The sequence below is a fragment of the Monodelphis domestica genome, chromosome 2 (genome assembly GCF_027887165.1).
Source record: "Monodelphis domestica isolate mMonDom1 chromosome 2, mMonDom1.pri, whole genome shotgun sequence".
Lineage (NCBI taxonomy): Eukaryota > Metazoa > Chordata > Mammalia > Didelphimorphia > Didelphidae > Monodelphis > Monodelphis domestica.
Window position 1 is genome coordinate 436,433,189 of NC_077228.1, and position 18,426 is coordinate 436,451,614.

General features: G+C 35.6%; 1 protein-coding gene across 1 annotated transcript in view; it reads right to left on the minus strand.

Annotated features, from left to right (window-relative positions):
• Window positions 1-307: 307 nt before the first annotated feature.
• The window catches only part of NOX3 (NADPH oxidase 3), a 104,868-nt gene continuing 86,749 nt past the window's right edge, over window positions 308-18,426 (minus strand). The window contains exon 11 of the mRNA XM_007484802.2: window positions 308-1,095. Coding sequence (XP_007484864.2) covers window positions 969-1,095 — 127 coding nt within the window. The 3' untranslated portion in view covers window positions 308-968. The remainder of the gene's footprint in view (window positions 1,096-18,426) is intronic.

Below are 18,426 nucleotides of genomic sequence, written 5' to 3' on the forward strand. Positions count from 1 at the left end.
CCATGCACTTGATTTAATAAATAAAATATATCCTTTAAGACTTGCCTCAAATAAGGGGCCATTCATGCTTATATAATAATAATGAAAGACTATTGTGGGGTGTCGGTCTGATTTAGAGGGTAATTATGTTCAACAATCTTATTATTATTAACTTCATAGGAGGTATAAGACAGGGTAACATATGGACATAAATTCCCCACACACACACCTTAGAAGGTTTGGCCCCCTAAACCAAAAGTTTATTATTGAAGGTAATTCTGAATGCTCCATTCACACTAAATTATACTCATTGCATTTAGTCCTCAAATAAAGTCTTTTTTATTGGAGTTAATAATTATATGAAAGATATTGGTCCAACCATCCATAGCATAGAAACAAAGTGGATGTACTTTGCAGCAAAATGGGCAGTTGAGTTGGTTCAGCAATATCTATCTTGCACCAAGTAGGTGGGTAAAGATTTGAGTTGGAAGTGGAGATTCTTTTAAACTGCTTGCTGATACAAATATTCCTTTCACTCATAATAATTGTTTTTGTGATTCTATCTAGCTATGAATTTGGTACTTGGAACAATATTATCTGAAAAGAGTCAAAATTATTAGTAACCAAATAGACAATGCTAAGAGTACCTTGAATATATATATCCTGAAAACTTCTAGGGTTGGTGTTTTGTTGGAAGTCATTTAATATAGAAAAGAACATATGTAGCCATGAAGGAGGTAGATCAATTATGTGGGGACAATTAAAAGCAACTGTGCTAAAAGAATAAGAGTAAGGTCTCTAGTATGTTGGGTGGAGATGCATGGGAAGTCATGGACAAGAATCACACAAGATAAAAAGTTGCAGAGATGGTCTCCATTAGAGGAAGACATACACATTATTAAAAACATATTCAATGTAATCATGTAAATATCATATCAATATCAAGTTATCAGTGTAGAGGCATACAATGACAAATTTTGAAATATGACTTAGGAGTTTTCTTTGTTGTAATTAAAATGAACACCTTTAGGGTCAACTGATGAATATAAGACACACATCTTTTGAAGAGTCTTGGAGAGAGCTTTGGGTCCACAGAAGAATACGCCAATATTACTGCTGTAGTAAAGACAAAAACAGGAGAAATGTTAGAAGAGCCAAATCTTGCTCGGGGTTATTTATAGTGTGAAGAAGATGAGGTTTCTTCATCTCTCTATTTCTCCTCTCTTCCCTTTTCCCTAGGCTCCTAGTCTTTCTACAATTATGCTCTGGGTTTCCTCTTGTCATTACAAAGAAGAAACTAATTTGATAAAAACCAATTCCTATTAAGGAATTATTGATTTAATGTGTGCTTCTTTCCTCGTTTATTTGCATTTTTAGAAGGACAAAGTGAAAGGACAATACTCGATGTTGGAATGGAAAGAAAAAGAGACTAAAAGAAAACAGTTGCTGAAATGATTAGATCTTAATGGTTTAACTTGTACATCTGAAAGAACAAAATATTTCATGTTGCCAAAAACTGGGAACTAGACCTAGTGAGTTGTGGAAGCAGGAAGGCAGTAGCTGTCCTGAAGCCTTAGATTCCCATGTTTGGGGATCCAGAATCCAATACATAAAATAAGGAAGAAGTAGGGTTTTGATGATGTCATAGATTAGTTCACCATATTATTATTTTTGCATTGTTGAAGAAGGGAAAGAGAGAGAGCAAACTAAGGGAGACTTCATGATGAATCACTGCAATTGCCACTGTCAAATTGGTATTATTGAATGACACATTGTATTGAATGTTGGACCAGGAGTGTTCTCATTCTTAATCTTCCTTTACCTTCAACCCCTAATGTACAGTCAGTTGCCAAATCTGGTCAATTCTACTTTTATGACATTTCATACTATTTTCTTACCTTAACTCACAAGGCAACTATCTCAGATTAAAGCCTTCATCCCCCTCTTACTCAGAACAGAGCAGTTTTTCCTAATTGGTTTCTCTATTTCCATTCTCCCTCAATGTAATTCTTCTCCACCTTGCCTTCCAGAATCCAAATTGATATTCTTTAAGCACATGTCTAATCATGTCACTCCCTTTCTTCAAAACCTTCAGTGGCTATCTAAGAATTCCATTCCACTAGAATGGAATATAATAAACTTCTCAGTTTGGTATTTCAAATTCTTTGCAATCTAATTCCAAAATATCTTTCCAGACTGATTTCCCAGTCTGGATTACTACTCATTATTCATGCTACATTCCTTCCAAATGGGTCTTCTTTTATATATCATTACACCTTCCCTTTCTATTCCTTTTGCATAGACTGTTCCCCCAGCCTAGAATGCACTTCTTCTTTGTCTCTGCCTCTCCTTTGAGGCTCAGTTCAAACTCTCCAGACTACCCAAAATCTTTCTTCATCTCCAAGTGTTTAATACTCCCCATGAATTTTGTTGTATATATTTTGTACTGACAGATGCCCAAAGGCATGCATATGAAGTCCCTATTACATAATTGGTAATTCAAGCATTAATATGCTAGCATACTTGACCAATGCTTTATGCACACCTAAGATTGTGCACATGTAATTTCACTTCTATAAAATGTAAACGCTTTGAGAGAAAGGGATATTTTGTTTTTGTATGCCCGATGCCTAGGACAATATCTTTTACATAGTAGGGACTTAATAAATACTCAATGAATTAATGACTAAATAAATCAGTGACATGAAAGCAGGAAAAATTATCAATAATTGGAGAATGTTGAACTAATTGTGATGTGAATATAATGGAATATTATTGGCTTGTAAGAACCAATAAATAAGGAAAAAGTTAGAGAAACATGAGAAGCCTCATAAGAAATGACAGTAAAGAAAGAAGAAAAAACATAGTGACTACAGAAATAGACATAATGATTTCTAAAAGACAACAAAACTCAGTTCAAATTCAAATGACAATGCTAGTTACAAATTGTTAAAACATTCCTTCCCCCCCTTAACTCCAATGTACAAAAATAGAAACAAGTATTACTAATTGTAATCACTCTTTTAGGAGGAATTACTTAACTTTTTATGTGGAAAAGTAGGGTTAATTTAATTTAATTCTATTGTCCACTCCAGTCTCTATCTCTGGTCTCTATTTGCCTTAAGGGGAAAGGAGAAATGATGGAGAGCCCGAGTGTGATTTTCTGCCTGGAGGAAACTCACCTCTAGAACCAAATATAAAATCCTGTCATTCAAAGCCCTTTATAAATGGTTCTGTCCTATTGCTCCATTCTTCTTTATATATATATATATATATATATATATATATATATATATATACACACTCATATAATCAGTAATCTAGTGATGTTGGGTTCTTTGCTATTCCTTTCACAAGACATAGCATCTACTGATGGCTTCTCTGGCTTCTGTCAGGTCCCAATGAAAATTCTACATTATCCAAGAGGCTTTTCCTGATTCCCCCTTAATTCTAATGTCTTCACTCTGTTGAATTTTCTCCAATTTATTCTGTATATATCTTATTTGTATGTAGGTGTTTTCATGTTATTTCTCCCATTAGACTGTGAGCTCCTTGAAAGGAATGATTGTCTTTTTGTATCCTCACTGTTTGGTACATTGCCTGGCACATAGCAGACACATAATGAATACTTGTTGATTTGACTCGAATGTTTTATTAAATATAATTTCTGTCCTAGATACGATGATAAACACAGAGAACACAGAGGCATCAATTTTAAAAGTTATTATTTTGTTTTGGCACAAGTTAAATTACAGCTGTGCCCTTGACCTATTGACTATGACCACGTCTAGATCAGAGTTTATGGGATATCTTGGAATAATGAGGCCTTTCTTTTGTCCCCTAAGTCATACCAGGTAAATGACTCTCTACTGATACAGAAGGCTACTGTTAAAATGGTTCCAGTTGTCTATGATGGTCATGGGATTAGAAATTTTAATAAACATAGTGGCCATATTTTCGTTTATCTCTAGGAGCATCTGCAACCCTCACAGAGTCCAGATTCCTGCTACCCTGCTTTGGAATGTTTCTCATTGATTTCTATGGCACCCTCAAGATCTAGACTCCCAACATGGTAGATACTCTATATGGAAAATTTTAGGACCCAGAGCAACTACTCAAATACCACTCTTTATTATTGCAATAATTGGCTTTTTGCAAGGAAGTTCTTATAACCCAATTCATTCCAGTATATGTCTCAACACATTCTTCCTCATTTAACTGTATTCCAATTATTATTATACCTCCGAGATTCATTAATAAAAGGGACTACTTCCAGGACATGACATCTGTGACAAGAACTGATGGTTCAACACAATTTCCAACCCTGCTTTCAAAGGTAACTTGCAAAAGGTAATTACAGTAATTTATAATTACAGTACATTTAAACTAATTTCCTCTCTCAATTCTAACTGCCATTTGAAAAGTCCTCATCCCTATGGCAAAATTCCAGAAAATTCTTTTTAAAGAAAAAGATGCCCACTAACACAGACAACTATTTGATTCAATAAAGTTGTTCCAAGGAATATATGCTCTCTGTGCCAGTTTCTACTTTCTTCCCTGCCCAGATAGGACTTGGAGGGATGAAATGGACTGGAATAAGCCATTGTTTTATTACAAAGTGCCATAGCCTGAGGTTATTAGAGATATATGTACATTTAAATAATGCTACTACTTTTTAACAAGTTCCCAGCTTTTTTCTTTGTATATTTAAACATTTGGTATAATGTTAGTTGAGTAGACAAGTTTATTTTTCTGGTGCTTTGTCACTAGGCTTTCCATACACAATACAATAAGACCAAAAGTCAACAAGTACATAAGGGAAAGATGAAAAGAATCCTAGAAAGCAAGTTCAAGATCTGTGGAGAGTGTGAGAACACCAGCACCATGAACCAGCCCAAAGTGAGAGTAGCCTTGTCAAATTCACCAAGAGCTCTCCTGATTGATTCACTCTTGACATATAGTACCTCATATAGAAGCTCTAGTTCTGCATGTGTCCATTATTGATTTTTGGATTCAAAGGCAACGCCACTGAAGGTGATGCTTAGTCATATATATTGGTGGCTCCCAGGACTGACTACTACCTCCCTATGCATAAGTAATGGCTATTCTATAGTTTGGATTTGTAGTCACTATTTGCAGAGCTTAATAATCTTTGATTTTCTCTCCCCAGGACTTGCATAAAAATATTGAGACAGCTAGGTGGCTTAGGGCATAGCGTGTGAGATTTGCAGTTAGGAAAGAACCGAAGTTCAAATTCTACCTCAGATCCTCACCAGCTGTTTGGCCTTGGGCAAATCACAACCTCTAAGTCTCAGTTTCCCCATCCAGAAAATGGAGATAAAGCATCTCTCTCAGAAGATTGTTATGAAGATCAAATGAGGTTAAATATGGAAAGCACTTTGCCAACCTTAGCATTTATATATACATATATGAGTGTTTTTATTTATAATGCTAACAGTTATATTTATATAACAAAATACATTTTAGTGGTGACTCATTTTTACATCATAAGCATAATCTCTTTTCTGAATCTAGATTCATTTTTCAAATGAGCTACATTAATTTAAAATGCTAGATATCAGTCTAGATTGTGTGCCACTCATTTCATTCAAGGTTCAGATCATTGGCCATCATTAAGACAAAGTAGAAGCTTCTTGAAGATAGGGCTGTTTTTAATTTTATCTTTGTATCTTCAGTGCCTACCATATTCACTCTCTTGCATGAAGGGTGTTTAAAAATGAGCGGAGAACTGAATTTATTCAAATTGTTTCCCTGCATTTTGTAGCTACATCATTCCATTTAATGCTGTAGTTTATACACCATTCCATAATCCAAAGACTATGGGTATTATTATATGGTATCAAAGAATTACAGAATTTTTAAGTTGAAAAAGATCTCATTGGCCATCCAGGTCAAAAAAATACCCAAAAGTATTCCTACAAAAACATATCTGAGAAATGTTCATCTAGCCCCTCCTTAAAAATCTTTTTGAGCCAATCCTTGTTCTTTGGATAGCTATAATTGTTATAGGATGCTTTCTCTAACATTGAACCCAAGTCAATCTCTTTGTAATTTCTACTCATTGATCCTTAGTCTATCTCTGGGGCTCTCTCTTGCACATGACAGTCCCTCAGTTACTTGAAGTTATCTATCATGTTCTTCCAAAGCCTTCTCTTCTTCAGTCTAAGCATCCACAGCAAATTCAACTGATCCTCCTATAATGGGATGTCAATGAACTTAACCATGCTAGTTTCATTTATCAAGTGATAAAGCGAATTTTTGTTGGTTGGATTTGGGTATTATGACTGTAATCTTACATATGTATGCATTCTGTATGTATTTATAGATTCTTTGTTATTCATATTTTCTTAGAATTTTGACTTTTTGTAGAGATATTAGATATTACAACTTTTCTGCTACCTACCACATAAATATTAATTTTAAATTTTAGAAATGATCAGGAAGATGTACACATAAATGTTGTTCCACATTCTAGCTTTAAGTTACTTTTCCCAATTTATTTCACAGATCTTCACAATTTCTCTGTTCTAGTCAAACTAGAGGTAGTTCTTCCATAACTTTATTGGTCATGTTTCCATTTTTTGTATATTCACAAAGATTATTTCTATACCTAAAACACTCCTTCAACAAATCATTAAACACCCAATATGTGCATGGGTGTGGCCTTCCTTATATACAAAAGTTGAAAATTCAGCATTTCCCTATCTTTCTGGAACCAATGCTTAAATGTAGGAGCAGTTAGGTGAGAATGGATATAATATGGGACCTGGAGTCACCAAGATCTTTAGTTTAAACCCTGTCTCAGGCATTTATTGGCTGTATGACCTTAGGTTAATCTTAAATTTCCTCATCTATAAAATGGAGATAACAATTGAATTTACTTTACAGAGTTGTTGCAAGGATCAAATGAAATAACATGCACAAAGTGCTTTGTTAAGCCTTCAAGCACAATACAAATGCTAGCTATTATTATTACTATTATCCTTTTATCACCTCCTGTACTTCAACACACCCACCTATAGCATTTATGTTTTTCCACAGACAGATAACAATTTATGAATAAATACTATGATTCATTAAGCAGAAAACCCTCCCCAAAGCTATTATAGCACAGATGTGGTAGCCTTCCTTTTATGAGCCCATGGACAAGTACTACAGACCCCTCAAAAGAATTTAGCAAAGGGGGAAATCCTCCAATAAAATTGAATTGCCCAAGATTACTTAGAATTTTTAAAAAATGGCTCTTGGTAAAAGAAATGTAGAAACAGGGAGCATCATTCTTCAGTTTACAGTCCAAAAGCTGTAGATCTATGTGAATCCATAAGACTCTGGAATAGATGCAGCATTATCAGCATTGATCTGTCTAGTGCTGCTGACTTTGCTGAGGAGAGAACAAAATTTAAATGAGCTACTAAAGTACTTAAACCTGTTAAAAGTCTTGTCTTTGGAATTTAATAATAAAAAATGCTACCAACGAAGAAGAAAATTCAATTTTTCACTTCTACATTGGCTAAATATCTATCTTGTTCTCAGAGGTCTCTCTCTCCCTCCCCTAAACACTTCAGCCTTGCTATGGACAGATGAGATTCAAAATATTGTATGTCAGGAGATTTAAATCCAACAGATATATGGGAGCTTGGTAAGCTCAGGAGTAATCCTACCGACTCTCAGGCTTCCTAGCTCCTACTGCCTTGAGCACCCTATCTTTAAATTGTATGTTTGTTTTTATGTGTTAGCTTTTATGCTTGGTAAGTTATATGCCTGGAAAGACAGACTCTAAACCCCATTTAAAAAAAATCAAATTACTCTATGCCCAGAGTGCATTCTGCAAATAAAATCAATAAATAGAAGCTTTCCCTTGGATTTATGGGGACTTAGAAAGAAGACACAAAGACTACATACTCAAAGTACATTTCTGGACTAGACAGTAGACCCAACTGTGGGTTAATCTTTTCTGGGCATTTTTTTTTTTACAACTAGATACTCTCCCAAATAATTTGTCACATTATTATATTTTATAAAACACCCTTTGGGGGATTATTGTTGTCAGTTGTTTTAATAGTATATTGAGGTTACTATCCTTCTATTACTATATCTTTCTGTTTAGAACCAGTATCATTGATTTCTAACTTCTCAAAATGTATTCTTTCATTAGTGCCCACAATTACACCTCAATAATGTTTCATTATACTGTTGGACAGAACAGAGTAGCTTTTAGGGTCAAATTCATGTTATTTCCTCCTTTGTTGCAAGTTAAAGATTGGTCCAAATGTTGCTGAGTCTCTTTAGAACACTGAGGTCTAAACTCTTGCCTTCTTTTCTTCTTTCTTCTAGCACATAAAAAGGGTAGACTTGGGGAACAGCTAAAGTAGTTTCTTCAGTAATCCAGAAAAACATAAAATAAAATATAAACATATCCATACATTTTTTCTGTTTATAAATCTTGGGTTTTGAGTTTCTCTCTCTTTTTTGTCAAGGCTTTACATAATGAGACTGAATCTACTTTATATGTGAATCTATTGTGTCTCCCCTCCCAACTATTATATAATTCATCTAATATCTGAATATAATTTAATTGAGTATTAAAAGAGTTAAAGTAAATGAACTTGAAGATATTTTTGTCAATAGAGTTCCCATGTGCCCTAATCTGAATGCTAAATTTTTTGAAATGTGGTACTAAAAGCATTATGCACATGTACAAATGAGAAATGAAGGGTGTGCATACAGGCAAATGTGAAACCAGATGGACACATTTACCCAAATTAACATGAAAGTATTTTTAAATTCCTGAAAACAATGGGTGAGATAAAATTCATTCATACAATATGGTTCTAGTCAACTTCCAATTAAATGGCAGACATAGTTCTATATTTTCCTTTTATCTGTAAATGAAAAGAAGCTCATTTTATTCACTCTGATACACTTTAACTTTTTTCTTCAGCTCCTAAGCAAATCGTGAAAAAAACAATCTGTGGTGATATTTAAAGACACAAAATCACATTTCAAAACAGGTATTCACACACGGAGATTTCTGCATCAAAATTGTTCTGTAGATTTCTCTGGGAGGAAATGATGCATGGATTAATGTTACCATTAATATTGCCCACTAGGTGGGGCTCTCGAATACTCAAATGGATACATGACCTCCCTCCTTTGAGAATTCCCTTCAGCGATGTAGATTGCAGCCCATTCTTGCCAGATCACTCATGTCCCAGTCCTCATAGAAGTTCAATCCTGGGGGTCTTCCCAATAGACTGGAGGCTCCCTCACTTTCTTCTGACATAGTGGGATCAGCAGCAAGAGCAAGGGATGCTGGACAGATAACCAGAAAGTTCCACTAGTGTCGGGACAGGTTGGGGCACATTTGTGGTTTACAATGGAGTCCACAAAGTGAGAAGATGGAAGAGAAGGAAGAGGAAAGGCTCTGCACTGAAATGGGCAGTATAGGCGTCTGCTTATACTTCAGCATCACTATTTTAGTCATCAGTACTTTCAGTGATGTAGATACTGCCTCTAGTTATTGGCAATCAAAACCATTCCATGTCCTTGTTAATATTTGGAAGGCAAGGCAGTGTAGTATTGTGGAGAGTGTACTAGACATAGAGTCAGAAATACCTGGGGTCAAGTCCCACCTAAGACACTTAGTAGCTGTGTGGCCCTGGGAAAATTACAACTTTTCTAGGGTTCTGGGACTTCCCCCACTTGTAAAATGATGGGGTTGAACTCATCAAAGTCCCTTACATAAACTCTCTCTCTCTCTCTCTCTCTCTCTCTCTCTCTCTTTCTCTCCCTCCCTCCCTCCCTCCCTCCCTCTCTCTCTCTCTCTCTCTCTCTCTCTCTCTCTCTCTCTCTCTCTCTCTCTCTCTCTCTCTCTCTCACATACACACACACACACACATAATATTATGAGTTTCTTGGGCTGGACAAATTCATCACTGGGCACTAAGTGAAGAAAAATGTTTATCACAAGAAGGTTTGTGGAAGGAGAAAAGAAGAAATAAAACTATTTGTAGGAAAATCAAGATAAAGTAAAGGAGCCAGTATGATACATGAAAGTAAAATCTAAGTACAATATAGGAAACTAGAAAGTGGACCAACAAAATTTCTTTGAGTGCCTGAAATGGCCTTCTGAAATTGAGTTCTCTAAAGCCCTATATCTCAATTTTAAAATACACTCAGAAAATTAATTCCATTTGAAATTATAGATTGGATTTGATTGTAATTTAGAATACTAAAGGATTCACACATACATTCATGTAGGGGTCCCCTTCATTGAGACAGAAAACAGACCCCTTAGAAAATGATTTTCAAGAGTTGTGTTCATGGTCTTCCAGGTAAACATGGTGGCAGTCTAGATGCAAGACTCTTCCTCTCCTCAGCACCCAGCGATATAGACTACCTCAAAAGATCAAAAAAAACAAATTCACAAGAATGAAGGGACTTTACAGTAGGGCGCAGAATTGAAGGTACATGGGATTTGGGCATTTCCACGCTATAAGGGGGTGAAAAAGCTCCTATCAAAACGTGAGCTGATCTACCCTCCCCCACCCCTCCTACAGAGTCAGAGTCAGAGCCAGCGCACACCAGAATCAGCGAGTGAGTGAGGGGCACCTCTAGGTCCTTGGGAGCTGACTAAGACCACTAAAGACCTACCCCTGAGAGCAGCTACACCTGAAACCCTAGCAAGCTGAAGAGCCCAGACCTTGGGCACTTGTGGGAAGATAACACAGAGAAGGGCAGCAAACAGTAGAAGCTGTAGAGATTCAAGAGCTTGCCTTAGGCAAAATCCTTGCTCCTTAACTCCATACACAGAGATCCTGCCCATATCACTCAGATTTCTGACTAAAAAGGGAAGGAAAAACCTCCACAGTGATGGCAAATTGTGCCTAGAAGCTACAACCTCCCTCTACCAAAACAAAAAAACAAGAAGACGGGGTTGACCCTGGAAATTTTTTATGGAGGAAAAACTCAGGCTACAGAGGAAATAGAGGAGAAAATTCAAATAAACCCAAAACCTTCCAAAAAATGGAAATTGTCCACAAACTCTTGAAGAATTTAAATTGGAGCTTATCAAAAATATGGAAGCCTTCTGGCAAGAGAAGTGGGAAATAGTTCAAAGAGAAAATAACAGTTTAAAGGACAAGAACTCCCAATTGGAGAAACAGCTGGAAGCCATGAAAAGCAGGATAGACCAAACTGAAAAGGAAAACCAGTCTTTAAAGATCAGAATTAGGCAACTGGAATACAATGATCTTGCAAAACAGCACAAATTAACAAAGCAAAGTCAAAAGATTGACAAAATAGGAAAAAAAAACCACAAAATATCTCACTGAGAAGATGACAGATCAGGAAAACAGAGCAAGGAGAGATAATTTGAGAATCATTGGTCTAACTGAAAAGCCAGAAATAAACAGAAATCTTGACATCATACTACAAGAAATCACCCAAGAAAACTGCCCTGATGTTCTTGAACAAGGGGAAAAATAGACATTGAAAGAATTCATAGAACACCCTCTACACTAAATCCTCAAAAGACAACTCCCAGAAATGTAATTGCAAAATTCCAGAGCTTTCAAGCTAAGGAGAAAATTCTATAAGAAGCCAAAAAGAGACAATTAAGATACCAAGGAGCACCAATCAGGATCACACAAGACCTGGCAGCTTCTACACTAAAGGACCATAGGTCTGGAACATGATATTCAGAAAGGCAAGAGAATTGGGTTTTCAACCAAGGATCAACTATCCATCAAAACTGACTATATACTTCTAGGGGAAAGTATGGGCATTCAACAAAAAGAGTTGTGTTCAAGATATTTCAACATTTCATGACCAAGGATCTAATGAAGACCTCCTCTAAACTGAGTCAGACTGGCCCTTCAATTTCAGACCCATAATCTGGTCAGGCACTTCCAGCTTGGTATTTCTACTGAGGTTTATGCTTCTTTGGCATAAATTTTAATGACTTTGAGTTGCTTGCCTTCATGCCATGATAAGGCAACTGAATTATAGCTTAGTGGAAGTTCATTGCTGTAATTAATGGTTAAAATAATTGGATCATGCAATACAAACAATAGTTCTTTTAACCTCTGGACAAGATGCTTTGAAACATTGATTAGAAGATAATTATGTACTCTCTAGGTGGGAAAATGGATGATTGTTAATTCGTGAAAGAAAATCATATATGATTTGGTGAGAATTGTTGCAGAAAAACAATATCAGAGTGTGTGCCTATGTAACCATAGGAGAGGTTCCTTTTATATGTAGGAAACTTGTATTGTGCAGAAGATTCTTGAAATCCCATTTTGTTTTGAAAGTCCTTTTGTTTTTCTGTGTTCCTTCATTGCTACTACTATCCCAAATCAATATTTCTCAGCTCTAAAGCTTTTGTTGCTCATTATTAGGGCCAAGTTCCTAAAACCTGTTAGGGTCTAAAGACCCACAAGCCTATCTCCACCATCAATAGGTTCAATGCCACTGCCTGTTCTCCTAGCTCAGATTTTCAATTATTGCTGGGATCTTTAAGCTAAAGGCCCTAAATTGATGTTGGAAGATAACATATTTGAATGTACCAGAAAAGGTGTCCCAGAACACTTGCTTAGATAAACAGCTCTGAAGAGATGAATTACTGGGCTAACAATCTAGCCAACATATATGCACCGGGCTATTGAGTACAAGGCAACAGATAATACAGGTGACATCTCAGATGCCCAATTAGAGATACTGTATAGCAGTAAGAAGGGTACTGAGAATGGAATGGTTTCAAAAGAGCTATTGTTTATGGCCATTTGGTCAAGATTTTCCATAGTATTGTTCTTGTAGGTTACTCAAAAGACTATTTATTCCTGAAAGAAATTGTCTTGGTTGCAGGTATGCATTCCTGTGGATCTGTTTTGTTAGTATTCTCTGTATTTGAAACACACAGAAAACTTTTAGAATTGACAATGATATTGATTAAATAGAAGTAAACAGAGATCAGAGAGGAGACTAAGTTGGGGATATGGTCAAAGCTTGTTGTACTGGTGACAATCGAGTCTAATGTAGCATATTCTGTTATCTTCTACAATATTGACATATTTTGTAGGGCAACATAATCTTATATCCCAAATGAATTCTTATCAGATGCATGTATAATAACTTTAAAATTTTTTAAATGCTCTTATAAAAAAAAAGTATAGTTTCATTTTAGGAACACTATTTAAAGTAGCCAGAGAAAATATACATTTCAATTTTTCAAGAATTATAGGAAGAGATGAAATTTTTGAAAGACAAAATTACAATTATTTTGAGTTAGACATAATCCTTTGAGATCATAATGATGCAAAAATGCTATATGTGCAGTAGGTATTTAAGATATACTTGTTGAAATAATAAAAAGTAAAATGGTACTGAAAACAGATGACTTGTATTTAAGAATTAGTGATGGTGGCATTCTGCTATTCTGTATGACTTCCCTAAAACACCTGGAAATTTTTTTTAGAAAGATAAAAAGAAAGATATTTTTATGTGAATTATGAAAAATAGGTCCATATATCATATTACAAAATGCTTTATGATAATTAATTATTCAGCATTTTGCCCCCTGCTAAGGTTGGGTAGAGTGTTAGACATGTCTGAAGTAGTTAGATATAAAATAATGCTTAAAGTAAAAAAGGAAAAGAATGAAAATAATCAAAGATTAGTTCATGAAAAACAACAGAACCACAAGTTCTGAAGGTTGAGGAATATGTCCTGAGTGTTCTCATCAATGAGATAACTGAAAATTATAAAAATGTGGTTCCTAATCATTTTCTTTTCTTGGGACCTACTCTGCCTGCCAATCTAAATATTTGTCAAAAGCATGAAAAACATATTCAGAAAGCTCACTAAAGTGAAATTCAATCTTGATTTTTATAAAGAATACCTATTTCTATAGGTGACAATACAGTTGTTGCTCAGTAGTTTCGAGTCATGTCTGACTCTCTGTGACCCCATTTGGGGTTTTCTTGACAAAGATACTGGAATTTGTTGCCATTTTCTTCTCTAGATTGTTTTACAGATGAGGAAACTGAGACAAACAGGGTAAGGCACTTACCCAGGGTCACAAAGCTAGGCGAAAGTTGAAGTCAGGAAGATGAGGCTTCCTGCCTCCAAGCCTGGCAGTATTTCATTTTGCCTCCCAGCTGCTCCAGCCTCACATTTATGGATATTAATACATTGAGTAAATTGTAGCATTTCAGAATTTGATAAGACTTCAGAGTTTATCATGTTTAACATTTTTCTTTTTTACAGATAAGGAAACTGAGTCCAGGAGAGGTGGTAGTTCTTTTCCAACACCATGTAGTTAGCTTGTTCACAGTTGAGAGGTTTGTCTCCTCATGCCAAATTATGGAGAGATTTTTTTTTCATTGTTCTTGTATTGAGTTATTTCCTGAAGATTTCTATCATCTATCTTTTATAATGCATAAGTTGCCTTATGGATATTAGTGTGGGTATGGCAGCAAATTGACTTTGTTTTTTAATATATACCTTTTCTGTGTGCTGAAATGTTTTTTAGCATACTTCTATTTTCATATCGAAGCCTTAATAATTATGAAAATTAATTACAAACAAAAACAAAAGTATAAGCTGTCAGATTTTTCTCTTTTCAGCCTTTCATCTATTTTTAATTTTTCTTCCTCTTTCCTTATTTGTATTCATTTTGATGTCCATCAATTTGTTTCCCTATTACTGTTATTTTTGCAATTTTCTGCTTCTTTTTGTAGCTGGCACTTTTCTCTTTGATCTGCTTCCCTTCGAGCTTTTTTTTTTGGTTCTGGTTTTCATCTTCTAAAAAAAGTGTTTTCTCTACCCTTTTCCTTTATTCTTTTTATTTAACTCTTTCTTCTGGGAGAAAGAGTAAGCCATAGCTTTGAGTGAACAGGTAAATGTTTTTAAAAGAGTAAGTCAAAAGGATTCTTAGCTTTCTGGTGATGAATAGAAATGGTTGAGATTCTCACTTCAAAGGCCCTCAAGAACAAAGGCTCTTTTCTTAGACCACTAACAAATCCACCAATTCCTACTGACCTATCTCTGCCAATAGAGATGAGCTAATGACAGAAGAGACCAGTCTTGCAAGAGTAGCCAAGTATGATTGGGAACAAACATATCCTTGACATAATAAGAAAAAAATACAGTTTATCTCTTTAATAACCATCTTGAGGAAAATTAATGTGACTTTGTCCTTTGTGCAGAACAGTAATTGGATTGTGTGTTTCATTTATATCTGGACAAAGGCCAGGATATTGAAATACTTCTAAATATTAGATTTTCTCTTTTAAAAATTAGATTTTATTGGCATTCTCTTTCCGAGATTTCTTCATTAAAAGCTTCATTAAACATAAATCTTCTTTTTACAAAGCAGAAAACAAAATTATTTTAAAGGGGTCATTGTCTTTCTGAAGGGTGATGCTTAGTTGTCTCATTGGTGAGATGACTTTTTTTCTGAGCTCTGGTATTCCAGGGATAAAACACCAATTGACTTTTGCCTACATGTGTCTATTATTCATTATACTGGCACTTGAAATTGTCTAGTAAGCAACAGAGGTCTAAATTCAAAGGTTAAAAATTTTTTAAAATCTTAATCCTTTTTCTTGGGCTAGGAAATATGCCATAGTGAAAGCATTAAGTGAAATTCAAACCCTGGGGCCTCCATCTGTTTTGGAAGATATCAAGACCTTTATCAAGAAGCTGAGGAAGTTTACATGGTTATTGGGCTGAAAGGCACTCAACTCCACTAGAGTTTGTGAAAGGGCAAATAGACCTTTCTGATGAAAATGTTCCTAATGAGTGGGGGAAATGAGATGACTCCAGCAGGATGAAAGTTTCAGTCAAGTTTGTGGGAACAGGAAGGAATAATTAGAAACATCAATAAGAAGGCAAAAGATAGATGGATTGATAGATAAATTGTTTACTCTTTGGAATAGCAGAGCTCTGGTAAAATGCATCTCACCAGTGAGAATACTGTGAACCATTCAGGTCATGACACTAACTAGTTTTTTAACTTTGGGCAAATCACTTAGTTTCCGAGACTCAGTTTCCTAATTTGTAAAATGTAGTGGCATAGGCTTTTCTTAAAATTACAGCTCTGTTGTAAGGTTCAAATGAAATTATATATATATGTAAATATATATATATAACATACTTTGCAAACCTTAAAGCATTATGTAACTGTGGGTTAAATGATTATTCAATATGATCATTAAAAATACCCTTTTCATATAGGATGAAAAATATATCTTAAAAATATTTCCAGCTTTCATGTGCTTTCTACTAAAGCTAACATAACATTATAAAGCTAATAGGGGTGACAAAAAGGGTCAACTCTTTATTATCCAAGCCATTGGTTAGGAGAATAAGCACACACAATCCTAAAGAGTAAACACTTTCAAAAAATTGTATTTGGCTTTTAAATGTGCGCTTTGGTAATTGTATCTGAAAATCTGAGGTTCTAGGATTTTGCTTCAGACAAAATAATGGTGTTGAATACTATCCAGGAAAGTTTAGAACCCCCCTTTTTAAACTCTTATCTTCTGGGGCAGTTGGGTAGCTCAGTGGATTGGGAGCCAGGTCTAGAGATGGGAGGTCCTGGGTTCAAATCTGTCCTCAGACACTTCCTAGCTGTACTTAACCCCCATTGCCTAGCCCTTAACACTCTTCTGCCTTAGTGCTGATTCTAAGGCAGAAGGTAAGGGTTTAAAAAAAAACACCTTGCCTTTCATATTAAAATTGTTACTAAATATACTAAAAAGAGGAGTAAGGGCTAGGTAATTAGGGCTAAGTGATTATCCCAGGGTCATATATCTAGGAAGTGTCTGAGACAAAATTTGAATCCAGGACATCCATTTCCAGTCCTGGTTCTCTAATCACGGAACAACCTAACTGCCCCAAGAATAAAACTCTTAATTCATCCTCTCACCTGTCCTTCTGCCCCTCTTTCTTGTTGACTACTTCATGCTGGGGTTAGATAAAATTGCATCTTAGCAACCATACAAAACAACAGCTGGGCAGAGTTCATAATTCCATCGTTTGTTCTCTCTCTTTTTCTTTCTCAGCTCTCTCTGTTTCTGGTTCATACCTTTCCTGGGCAGGGAGATAATTAAATGTTTTTGTTTTTAGAGACTTCCCTACCGTGCTGCAGGCTGCATGTAAGGTAAGTTAGCAGAGATAATGTAAGATGTCAATAAGTGACATTTCTAAGAGGCATAGGTGATAACATCAACATGAATTGTAAGCCAAGATTTTTATGTGGAAAAAGAAAAGAATCAAAAGCTTAGTGTCAAAAACCCACTCTTTGATAATTGAGAAGTGACTATAAAATGCTTTTGCAATTGATTTTTTTCTCTGACTATAAGGTGAAAATTATAAAAGATGAAGCCAGCTGAACCATCATAAAGTGGCATTATTACGCTAGCTTTTCCAAGCCCCACTCCTTCTACAGAAACTATATACTAAACAACCACTGCAGTTCAAACCGATTTATCTTTCCTCCAAGATGCCCCCTGTGCTCATTTTGCCCATTGTTTGTCAGCACCATCCCCTCTGTTCTTCCTCATCAGCAATCTCTGAGTAATTTTCGACTTATTTCTGTGCCTTACTAACACCTGATTAGCTATATCCTGACACTGATTTTTCTTCACATCTCCTTTATCAGCCCCCTTTCAACTCTATTCCCACTGTGATTGCATTAGGCTAGTTAACTTACTTGACAGCTCTCAGCTGAAGAATCACAAATCTTATTTGGACAAATCTCCCACTTTAACCACCATTCCCCTATAGTGCATCATCATCACTACTACTAAAGTGGTCTTTTTAACCGATTACTTTGGCCAGACTTACTTCTGCCCCTCAAAGGTTGAAGAAGCTTTAAAGCTTAACTTGCTTTGCTAAAGCAAGCTCTGGGTCTGCTTCCTCATCTGTAAAATAAGGGGCTTTGAGGCCAGGACGTCCAAAATCCTTTTCAGTAATAAGTCCCACATCCATTAATATCTTTACTTTTCCTATTGGACAATTATCTTTCTCACTTTAGCCTAGATTCTACCCTGACTTCTATTTGTGTTAGCATATCTATTCAAAGACTTATTTATTGCTGTTACTTCTTAGTCCTTTTCATATCTTTTCCTTGTCCCTTCACTACCATCCAAACCACTCATTATTTTTTTTATGAAATCTAAATAATTATTGAAATTCTCTATGAAGCCTTCCTAAATCAGCCAGGAAAGAGTTGACTGCCTTCCCACACTCTGAATTATTAAGGTGCTTTTCAGTTTTAGAAAACAAGACTGTCCAGTTTGGGCATGGTATTATTAAGGTTCATTTTTGCCCCTGCTCAATTGGTTCGAAGGATACCTCTGAAATTTCCTGTCTGTCTAACTGTGAACAAGTCCTAGGTCCTCATTTTCTTACCTTGCA